Source organism: Nuphar pumila, chromosome 1 (genome assembly GCF_984573655.1).
Source record: "Nuphar pumila chromosome 1, dmNupPumi1.hap1.1, whole genome shotgun sequence".
Taxonomy (NCBI): domain Eukaryota; kingdom Viridiplantae; phylum Streptophyta; class Magnoliopsida; order Nymphaeales; family Nymphaeaceae; genus Nuphar; species Nuphar pumila.
The window spans coordinates 74,967,906-74,979,913 of NC_143249.1; the positions used below are offsets into that span (position 1 = coordinate 74,967,906).

At 40.0% G+C, this 12,008-nt stretch overlaps 1 protein-coding gene across 1 annotated transcript; it reads left to right on the forward strand.

Annotated features, from left to right (window-relative positions):
* The first annotated feature begins 2,234 nt into the window (after positions 1–2,234).
* LOC149849034 (uncharacterized) lies at positions 2,235–10,931 on the forward strand. The gene is made up of 4 exons (XM_090013241.1): positions 2,235–2,856; positions 9,458–9,725; positions 9,930–10,034; positions 10,636–10,931. The coding sequence occupies exons 1-4, from the start codon at positions 2,645–2,647 to the stop codon at positions 10,744–10,746; spliced, it is 696 nt and encodes a 231-aa protein (XP_089869367.1). The 5' UTR covers positions 2,235–2,644; the 3' UTR covers positions 10,747–10,931.
* Positions 10,932–12,008: the final 1,077 nt, after the last annotated feature.

The following is a 12,008-nucleotide window of genomic DNA, read 5'->3' on the forward strand; positions in this document are numbered from 1 at the left end:
CTTACGAAAACCAATTTTTCAACTACTCTAAAGTTTGATCGACCTTGAATTAGATCTGAAAATCGTTCCTTCACATTTTCCATGCATTGGGATCAATTTATGCCTATATGATAGGTGAACCTACCTCTTTTGGGTTTTTGAATAAATAAAAACCTTTGTCTCCCACCTTGTATTCGCCAACCAATGTCCTCAAGCTCATATACAACTCTAATGGCTACTGAACCAACCTCCACCAAGAAGAAGAAAAATGAGATGAAGAGGAGGGGGCTGGACAACCCCTTGGTTCTCTTTCTCTCTTTTTCTCTAACATCTCCTTTTTTTTATCTCAAACTCTTTCTATTTTTCTCAAAAACTCTCATTCTCAACAATGGGCTGAGTAAGGGTTTCTAAAACCCTTGCTTAGGTCTGAAAAATAAGGAGGAAGGAGTGTGGGTTATGACCCCCCACCCTTATTTGCTTACTCTTTCCAAAAACCTTGGCAAAAATATTTGCCCAAACGCATTGTTAACTTTTTGTTTTTGCTTTTATTCTTTTTTTTTCTTTCTATTTCTCTTCCTAGCTTGGGCCAAGGGTAGGGACACCCCATGTGGTCCCATCTCAGCCCTAGTTTGGCTGGCTAGAGTCTCTTGACTGTTGTCTCAAGCCAAGTCAAGGTTTACCATTTTTTCTTTGTAAATTTCAACTTAGCAAAAAAAAAATCAATTTTTTTAATTTTTTTTTTCTTAAATTTGACTTGAACTTGCTTTATGGAAAGCATGTCGAGCAAGGGTCTGGGCCCAACTAGGGGGCATCCTACCCCTTACTTCTTAATTAATTAATTAATTTTTAAAAATCCTAAATCGTCTCTAAGGGTTTTTAAAATTCTAAATTAAGTCTAAATAGAAATCAAACCCAAATTTGAAATTCAAATTTATTTGGAATTCAAATCCATATCAAATTCATCTACATTTCATTCAAATTTCATTTTTGTCCTAATTTACATGAAATTATTCCTGAATTAAGTTCAAATTTTATTTTAACTTTCAATAAATTCCAATCTAGCTAAAATTTTCTTTTGAATCAATGTACCATATAAACTATAATTCTCAAGCATATTTAAATAAATAAAAACCATATTCAAGATAATAAATCATCTTTATTTATTTAATTATCAAAATTTTGCAGTTATTACACTTTTTTTGGAAAACAAGCTAGCTTGTGATGGGCTGGTAACGAGCTGGATCTCATATTGGTTCGTGAAGAGTTCACAAGCGGAGCTCAATCAGGGTGCACCCCTAACAAGTTGAGTTAAGGATGGCTGTGGACTAGGGAGAATGAAGCCCCACCTCGTCTCGCCCCCTTTGGACCGAGGATGGAGGACATGAAACAGGGATAGAGGCAGGGATGAAGGTTAAAATCAAAACCCGTGCAGGGATGGACTTATGCTTTCCCCGTCATGCCCCGACCCCGCACTGTCCCGTCCCATCCCCAATCCTTCTAAGGGATGGCAATGGATCGAGGGAAAATGGGACCCGCACTGCCTCGCTCCTTTTGGACTGGGGATGGAGGACATGAAACAAGGATGAAGGTCAAAATCCAAACCCGTGCAAGAATGGAGGCTGGGATGGAGGTATGGATTTTGAGATGGGGCAGGGGTGAAGACCTTGTCCCCCACCCCCACCCCGGTCCACTGCCATCCAAAGCTGAGTCAAGCTAGGCTCATTAGTATCGTTACCAGCCCTTCTTGCGACTAGGGATGGCAGTGGACCAGGGCAGGGGACAAGATCTCCACCCCCTTCCCATTTCAAAATCCGAACCTCGATCCCCGCCTCCATCCCTGCATGGGGATGGATTTTAACCTCCACCCCCGCCTCCATCCTTGTTTCATGCCCATCATCCCCAGTTCAAACATGGGCGAGGCGGGGCGGGGTTCCATTTTCGCTTGGTCTATAGTCATCCCTTGAAGGATTGGGGACGGGCCGGGGCGGGGTGGTGGAAAGCGTAAGTCCATCCCCACCTCCATCCCCGCATGGGGATAGATTTTAACCTTCATCCCTACCTCAATCCCCGTTTCATACCCTTCATCACCGGTCCAAACGGGGCAAGCTGGCCGGGGCCGCATTGTCCCCCGGTCCGGTGCCATCCCTACTTGCGACAGACTTACGTGCACCCTGTTATCGTGGTTCGATGCGAGATCTCCGGGCCTAAAATTATGAATTCTTAAGCCCAGTCCTTGAGAAGGTATCGGTACTTGAAAACATAAAACACCCAAGAGTCAAGAATACCCTGTTGATATGCAAGCCGTACAACTTCCACACAAAGTTGGGATGCGAAATCTTTTTAATCTTGGGGGTGCAGCATTGGTGCTTATTCTTTAAACTCATTTCACATGTCCAACACATTATTTTCCATCATTAGATACCGAAATCAGCACCCCCGAAGCAACCGGATGCCACAGTCACGGCTCCCGGAAACTCCTCCCATCGCGATCGTCAAAATTCCGGCACCAACGGCGAGGATTTTGTCTTCTTCAAGGCTCTGCCTCCCCTAAAACCCTAGCTCTCATCGTCGATCCTCGAAAAACCCTAATAAGTTTTCCGTCGTTTGGTTCGAAAAATCAATCCCTTCTTCTGTTTACCTGGAAATTGGAAAACTTTTCTCCGGCATGCAAGAGGCTGCCCGGTCGTGGTTCATGGGGGGCGGCGGAGAGAGCAGCGCCGCCGAGCAGCAGCAGAAGCCCGCCTCTCTCCTCGCCGACTGGAACTCCTACTCCGCGTCTCGGTCGCCGGAGGACGTCGGCTCGTCGTCGGTACTCGGGTTCGACCTCGAGTCCGCCGTCCGGACCGCCAACGATAAGGTCGCCGGCACGTTCAATGTGTAAGCACAGATCGAGGTTCTTCCTTTCTTCTTTTTCCTCTTGTTTTGCTTGCTGGGAATTTTGGTGTGTGAATTCGGATTTTTTCTTTTGGGGTTTGAGATGTTGCATTGAGTGGATTTACTGTTCGTGGCTTTGATTCTCTTTCTATCGATTGTTTGATCTTTTTTTCAATAACTTTTCTTTCACTGATGTGAATTTGATCAGAATAAATTCTTTCCTCTGTTTTCTGTTTTTTTTCTCATTTATTTGTACTGTTTCATTTTTCTCTTTCTTTTTGGCCTATTTATTTATAATTTTTTTCTTTCCTTCCTATTTATTGGTACGTGTTCATTTGAGTGTTGACTTTATTTCTATTTCGTTCGAACTGAGTTCTGATGATTTTGTTGGAATAAGAAGTGTTCTTCAATCAGTATATCTGAATTTCAATCTTCTCTCTGAAAAATGGGATTAATGATCGTCTTAGGGCCTTCATTATATGCACAGTAGCAGTTCTTATCAGAAAATACTCTAATTCCTTTATCGTATCTCCCAAAAGCTCAAGATTCAGATTCAAAAACACATAAGAGGCGCATAGATTGCGATTTTCATTTACGTACCTTCTGAAACACTGAAATGTGTGACCATAAAGTAGAATGTTTGGCTAGGATGCGTTGAATCTGATAGTGAATTACCTAATTCTGGAATAAAATTACGTGATACTGTGAAGTTAACCACTGCTGTGTATTTCATACAAACACAATATAATAGAGTAAGTATGCAGTATCCCGTCTAAAATTTCTAGTCTTCATCAGCCTTTCATCGAGCAATCTCCATCTACAAACATTCATCTCCCATCGCAGCAGGTGCTTGTACGAAGTAAGATTTTGGTAATGCGGTTGGCTGGATTTTGTATGTTGCAGATGTACGTTCGCGCCCGCACACACCCCCATGGAGTATCTGCTAAAATATACAAATGTAAAAATTGTAAAACAGTATAAAATATTCATAGAGACATGCAATATGTCCTGCGTACTGTACAATGTCTGTGTAGTAGCACCCAAAAGAAACCGACACCAGCCTTGTCTTAAGCTACCCATATTTAGGGCTGGTAAACGAACAGAGCAGCTCTTGACTTGGCTTGGTTCGGCTCATCACAAACTCGTTCGTGATCAGTTCGTATAGTTGGCGAGCCGAGCCACGAGCAGCTCGTTTAGCTTAAACAAGTCGAGCCCGAACACAAGGTGTTTAGCTCGGCTTGATAGTGCTCATATAGATAAAATATATATTTTTATGGATAATATATATTTTGTGTAATATATAAAAGGAAGAATGCATAAAATATATATAAAAAATAAAGATGAATGAAAAATATATACATAAAATATGGACTATTAAGTATAATTTATAAAAAGTTATATATATTTTCAAATATAGTATATAAAAATATATATACTATGTATAAATAACATGAAATATTTTTACACAAGCCAGCTCATGTTCGGCTTGTCTCATTCATGGATGAGCCGAGCTCGAACTCGGCTTGGCTAAACACGAACACGAGCCAAGCCATGAGCTCTATCCACTAGTAAACGAGCCGAGCCCGAACATGCCCTGTTTGGTTAGTTCGGCTTGTTTACCAGCCCTACCTATATTGCACAGATGAGTTTGAATCACTTTGTACATGAACTGAGTTTTGTGAGCTTTGGCTGCCACCTTCTTCATCTGATATTATTGATGTTAACTAGATAACTTTTCATGCTGTATATTAAACGTGACTGATGGCCTGACTATGAAGTCAAGTCGCTAGAATTTTATGTTCACACCTGTAAAACTTTAGTCTACTTTTCCAGAAGTCACTTCAAACATTTTGTTGAATTCTTTGACTGTCCCTTGACCATACACGCAGGGCTGCACTCCATTGTTTTTGTTCAGATCTTCTCATAATTTCTGAAATCAGCTTAGCTTCTGTTTCTATTTTTCTTCCAATATCTCACAGTACAGCAGTTTCTTAAATTGGAGAAAAGCATTAACATCCTGTAATTCATCTTTCGTGTTTTTACACACTCGGTACCTCATGGTACGTGTCCTGAGTAACATTATTTTCTGTTTCTTCTTCCTCTTAGTTGCAACAACCATTCTGATGATAATGATAACAAAAGATGTTTAGTTTGTTTTCATTCCCCTTTTTGATGGATTACAATTGGTTGCCCTACTGAGCGACGCGCTGTACTCTCTAGGCCCGGAGGCAGTGATAAATGTGCAAGGGTTGCTAGGTCGTCGCCCAGAAGCGACGCGTCACACCGGCGCCCGGGTGTGGTGTCAAATAGGCAAGGGTTCCCTCACTTTGTTGGACGGGTGGGGGTAAAGAAGTTAGTCCAAGACCATAAAATTAGGTTAGCCACTTGGAACATAGGGTCTTTAACTGGTAAGTTGGTAGAGTTAGTAGATGTTATGTGTAGGAGAAAGATTGATATTTTATGTCTTCAAGAGACCAAATGGGTAGGTGAGAAAGCTAAAGTGATAGAACCTTGGGGATATAAGATTTGGTATACAGGAATAAATAGGAATAGGAATGGAGTAGGGATTGTTATGAGTCGTCAGTTTATAGATAATGTAGTTGAGGTCCGTAGGAAGGGTGATAGAATTTTACTTATTAAATTAGTATTAGGTACGGATATTATTAATATTATTAGTGTTTATGCACCTCAAGTAGGTTTAGATGATTCCATTAAGCATCAATTTTGGAAAGATTTAGATGGAGTAGTATAAGAGACATCTTATGGAGAAAAGCTTTTCATCGGCGGTGACCTTAATGGACATGTAGGCATTAGTAGGGATGGATTTGAGAATATCCATGGAGGCTATGGTATAGGAGAAAGAAATGAAAGTGGAGAAAGGATTTTAGATTTTTGTTTGTCCTATGATATGATCTTAGCAAACACTTGGTTTAGGAAGAGGGAGTCTCACCTAGTAACATTTAAAAGTGGGGTTAATACGAGTCAAATAGATTTTTTCCTACTTAGAAAGAGAGATAGGGGTTGTTGCATCGATTGTAAGGTTATACCAGGAGAAAGTGTAGCTACACAACATAGAGTCTTAATTTTAGATCTTAGAATTAGACAATGCCGCAAAAGGGATAGACATAGGATAGATCCTAGAATTAAGTGGTGGGCACTGAAAGGAGCTAAACAAGGAATGTTTGTAGAGCAGGTAGTTAAGGAAGTTGATTGGTGTCTCGAGGAGGATTCAGAATCAATGTGGAATAAGATAGCGGGTGGTATGAGAAAAGTAGCTAAGGAGGTATTGGGTGAGTCTAAAAGCGGTGCACCACTAGGTAAGGATACATCATGGTGGAACGAGGATGTCAAATTAGCTATTAAGGTTAAAAGAGAGTGTTATAGAAATCTAAGTAAGAGTCGTGATAATGAGAATTTGGAGAAGTATATGATAGCAAAGAAGGAAGCTAAAAAAGTTGTTCGAAACGCGAGGGCTAAGGTATATAAGGAGGTTTATGACAAGTTGGATACCAAAGAAGGCGAGAAGGATATTTATAGGCTTGCAAAGATGAGAGATAGGAAATCGAAGGATTTGGGTATGGTTAGATGTATCAAAGATGAAACGCAAAGGGTTTTAGTCAAAGATGAGGAGATTAAGGAGAGATGGAAAGATTATTTTGATAAGCTATTTAATGATAGTCATGCTCAAGATCTTGGAGACTTCTCCATTCCTTTTCATGAGATAAATCGTGACTTCATGCGCAAGATTCAAAAGAAAGAAATTGCAGAGGCTTTGAAGAAAATGAAATCAAGAAGGGCAGTTGGCCCAGATGGTATACCTATCGAGGCTTGGAAATGCTTGGGAGAGAAAGGTTTAGAATGGTTGACAAATCTTTTTAACTTGATTTGGCGAACAAATAAGATGCCTAATGAGTGGAGGAAGAGTACTTTGGTGCCTTTATATAAGAATAAGGGTGATATACAAGATTGCACAAACTATCGTGGTATAAAACTCATGAGTCATACTATGAAACTTTGGGAGAGGGTGATTGAGTCTAGGTTGAGGAAGGTTGTCATGATATCGGAGAATCAATTTGGTTTTATGCCTGTAAGATCAACTATGGAAGCTATACATCTTCTTAGACAACTTATTGAAAGATATAGAGAGATGAACAAAGATTTGCATATGGTTTTTATTGATTTAGAGAAGGCATACGATAGAGTACCTAGGGACGTTCTCTGGTGGACAATGATGAAGAAAGGTGTTTCTCTCAAGTACATTAGTATAATTAAAGATATGTATGAAGGAGTAGTAACCAATGTCCGCACTTGTGGAGGGGTGACAACCAATTTTCCGATAACGGTTGGGTTACATCAAGGATCTGCTTTAAGCCCTTTCCTATTTGCGATAGTGATGGATGAACTTACGAGATCAATTCAAGAAAATGTACCGTGGTGTATGTTGTTTGCTGATGATATTGTTTTGATTGATGAGTCTAGAGCTGGGGTTAATGCTAAGTTAGAATTATGGAGACAGACATTGGAAGCTAGAGGTTTTAAGTTGAGTAAGAGTAAGACTGAATATATGGAATGTCGGTTTAGTAAGCAACGAAGTAGTGATGGGAGTGTAGTGAAGCTTGGTGAGCAAGATATACCGGTGAATGATTATTTCAAATATTTGGGATCCATCATTCAAAAGTATGGAGAAATTGATGGAGATGTAAATCATAGGATAAAGGTTGGGTGGATGAAATGAAAAAGTGCTACTGGAGTGCTGTGCGATCGTAGAATGCCATTGCGGTTGAAGGGAAAGTTTTATAGGACGACTATTAGACCCGCTTTACTATATGGTACGGAATGTTGGGCTGCCAAGAGACATCATATTCAAAAAATGAGTGTAGCTGAGATGCGGATGCTTAGATGGATGTGTGGAAATACAATAAAAGATAAGATTCGGAACGAAGAGATACGTAAGAAGGTAGGTGTTGCACCCATTGAAAATAAGATGCGAGAGAATCGTTTACGGTGGTTTGGACATATTCGGCGAAGGCCTAATGATGCTCCAGTTAGAAGGTTGGAGAAATGGGAAAATATATTAGTTAAAAGAGGTCGGGGTAGGCCTAGGAAGACTTGGATGGAGATGATAGGAAAGGATATGAATGCTTTGAACCTCACCGAGGACATGGCGTTGGATAGAAATGATTGGAGGAAAAGGATTCATGTGGAAGACCCAAAATGAATTTCTTTTTGGTTCATATCGCTGACCCCAATTGTTTTGGGATGAAGGCGTAGTTGTTGTTGTTGTTGTTGTTGTACAATTGGTTGCCCATCGTTCCTACTCAAAAATTGTGTAAATGGCGATATCTATTTATCATAACAAGGTTTGTTGCCTAAAAGTGTGTGTGTGTGTTTAGAAAAATTTGTTTCACCTACTTTATTTTGGTTCACACTAATATTGGATGGATGAACAGGACTTTCAGAAAATGCTGGCAATAATTCTCCTTAGGTATTGGTTTGATATTCCTAAGTGCTTTATCCCAAATGACCATTTGGTTCTTTTTGATGAATGTGTACCTGTTTTGGTTGTTTAAGTGTTTTTTGTACCAAAGCGGCTCATACAAACTGGTACCAAAAATTTTTTAAACGCCAAGTTTTTTTGGATCCTTGATTGTCTACTTCAGACTAAACATGCTTGAGCATAAGTTTTCTCTCTTGTGTTAACCTTAATATTTAGATTTTGCAGGCCTTTTTGAAACATAAAATACAAAAATCGATCAGGAGAATGGAATTTGTTTTGTAAAGTTAATTGCATCTGTATGCATTTATATGAGCTGTTAGTTTCAAATAACATTGGACCAGTAATTGGGTCCCATCGAAAATATAACTTTTAGAATTTTAGGAAAAGGTATAATGTGGATATGATTGTGTCAGTGGAAAATAGAATGAACTTGCATTTTTAAGCTACAACTTTTGTATGTGATTCATATGTCCATAAGGCTACTATTTACAAGAATACACATTATCTAAAATGATCATGGGCCATTTGGTTGTGTTTTCTTTCATGCTCATGAACAATGAATTTCTGCTACTTGATGTCTTGATTATATATGAGTTGTGTTTCTTGTGTCAGCTTGAAAAATCTGCTTTAGGCTATCTCAGCTGTTCACTTTGATGGAAGTTTGGTCCAGTTGCTTTTAGGACTTGTAACCTATTGCCTGTTTTTTCTCTGGTGTTTTTGATGCATTTGTATTCTGTGCGCGAATGGCCTATCGCTTGTAGTTAACCCATGAATCTACATCTCCAGTCATTTCAATCACCTTAGAGCCAATTGCATAATTGGTTAGGCCAGTAAAGAACTAGTGAAGTTTTCAGGCCTTATGTTATGCCAGTCTACTGGCTTGTGCACATTGCACTGTTTCGTGGATGAATAGATTCAAGTTAAGTCTTCAATGCCTAAGCTAAGTTGGTATATGTGGCTAAGTTGATTACTTTTCCCCTTTTATTATGCTTCCATGGGTCAGACTATTTTATCCAAGTCTTTTGTGGGTAGATGGTAAATTCTTCTGTTGATAATATTGGTAGCGGAGACATTGGCTAACATGCTTGTTCTCTGCTGCTATTCTAGGGTTTCAAAAGGAGTACGTGATTTACCTGGAAACCTACAATCTGCTGCTAGCACAGTGCCATCTGGAAAATCTCTCATGTATTTTGGGATTTTCTTTGCAACTGGAGTTTTCTTCATTTTCATTGCTTTCACATTGTTCCTTCCAGTGTTGGTGCTAATGCCTCAAAAATTTGCACTATGTTTCACCCTTGGATGTGTATTGATTATTGGGTCATTTTTTTCACTCAAGGGTCCCAAGAATCAACTTGCCCACATGTCATCACTAGAGGTAGATGAGATTTTTTTTCTAATGCAATTTATTCTTTTTTGTTCCCTGTCTATAAATATTTTAATCAGATTCTAATAATCTGACATGCTCTGAGTGTACACAAGTAGCGATTTTCAGTCAGTTGAAATTGTCTTGAAGGTTGTAGTTCTCTGGTCATGTGTGTTAAGCTGATGAACTTTCGTTGAATTTGCTTATATGTTGCAGAGACTGCCATTCACATTGGGATTCATAGGCAGCATGGTGGGTACCATCTACGTGTCAATGGTGCTTCACAGTTACATCCTGTCTGTGGTATTTTCTTTTTTACAGGTATAATCGTCAGTTTGGCTACCATTATTGTTATATATCTCTTCATTATCTTATTCTTCATACTTGTGTTGCCATCATCATGCACGATAACTACTGTATCAGCTTCATGTGCAATGAGATGTAAACAATCATCACCAAGTACAACCAACTTACCATTAACAAAATGATTTCATGGGATTTTATCTTATTAAATCTCTTAGGATTGAGAACAAAAATGTTTTTCACCTTTGTAACCTGTAGCTATGCCGTGTTGGTTCAGAGAGAGAGAGAGAGAGAGAGAGAGAGAGAGAGAGAGAGAGAGAGAGAGAGAGAGAGAGAGAGAGAGAGAGAGAGAGGGGGTTTCCCATTTTTATATGGACAATATATCAGTTTCCTTGACTAGGATATATAACTCAGCTCACAGTTTTCTGTCCTTTTGGCTGATAATTTCTCCAAACAATAGAATTATGTTATACATTTTGCCTTTATTAATGTGAATACGTTAGGGTTGAAGGCCCTAATCGCTTTATTTTGTTCTTATTGATGATGCTTCTGCTTACATATCCAGTTGTACTTGAATTTATTTTCTGTACAGGAAAGTTACCATCTTGATTCTTTGCAGGTGGCAGCACTCGCATACTATGTATTTTCTTACTTCCCTGGAGGGTCTGCGGGACTGAAGTTCCTTTCATCAACTCTTACATCTTCTATACTAAAATGCTTTGGCTGGTGACACTTGATTGTTCTAATTTTCTTTCCCCCGTCCCTGGGTTGGACCCTCTTTTTGGGAAAATCTTGATATTCAAAATTTCACTACACTATTTTTTGGTGACTGGTTTAGTCAATTCTTTTCTGTCTTAATATCCCAATTGCTGAGCTATCAGATGATCTTTACTGAAAAGTGCTATGGGTATACTATGGGGAATTGGAATTTGGATATGGAGTTTTTTTTTTCTGAAAGGCAAGCTGGGGTTAGTCCGACCCCTACCAGATTTCAATTAATTGAAGAAGGCAATACATACACGCTCCCTCCACGGGAGGGGTGATCTTTCCCGAACTTGTTCAGCCCCCCTTTGGCTAATTTGGCTAAATTTTTCACTATAGATTTTGAACTATGTTGTATTCTTTGTACACAAAAATTATCAACTCTATACAAAACTGAAGGTAATTCTACCAACTCGAACTTGGGAAAGGCTTTCCTTAACTGTGTATGTCGGCGGGCCCACCGACGCTTTAGACCCCTGACATTCCAAGTAATGATCTTTCTTAGATAATGAGTGAGAGATGCCATCTACTGAGGACCCAATTGGTCACTGGTATGACATTTCCGATGTTAGACTCTCTTGTCAGTTCTAAGGATTTGACGCCTTTGTGGGGATCCTGTCAAACGCTGCGTGAGGTTAGCAATCTCACCCAGTGTTTACAACCACAAACCCCACCCCTCTGTATGCCATCCAACACGTCAACCAACCAAAGCTCGGTAGAGAGCTCTCTGTGTCGTATCCAGATCGGAATAGCCGTATTAACTTTTAGCCAGATGGGGGCGTTGGGCTTCCTTCGAGGGTTTTTCCAGTCACGTGCCACACCCCTCTGCGCGTCACTGTGCCACACCCCTCTGCGCGTCACTGTTTGGTGGTGTTCCTCGCAACACGTCGAGATTAAAAAGAGGTTATCTTTAAGTGTGAAGAACTCCAGGCCTGACATAGCGGGCCATAATGCCGTTAGACTTGAACATGTAGCGGTACTGCATCCGTCAAGGAATCCTACTATCACCTTCCAGTGGAGAGGGGTTCCAGCAATTGCTCATATCGGCTTCCCAGTGTCACGATCTTCGGCTTCTGCTCACTAGATATGCCTCTGCTTGCCTTAATCTGGATCATTTACTCTCTTCTTAGTCCACCACCGATCACATTTGCCCAAGAGCGCAAGTTGGGTGATAGCATTGAAGGAGCCTGTTGCAGACTGTTAATGTTGTTATCTCTATTCGTATGGGGT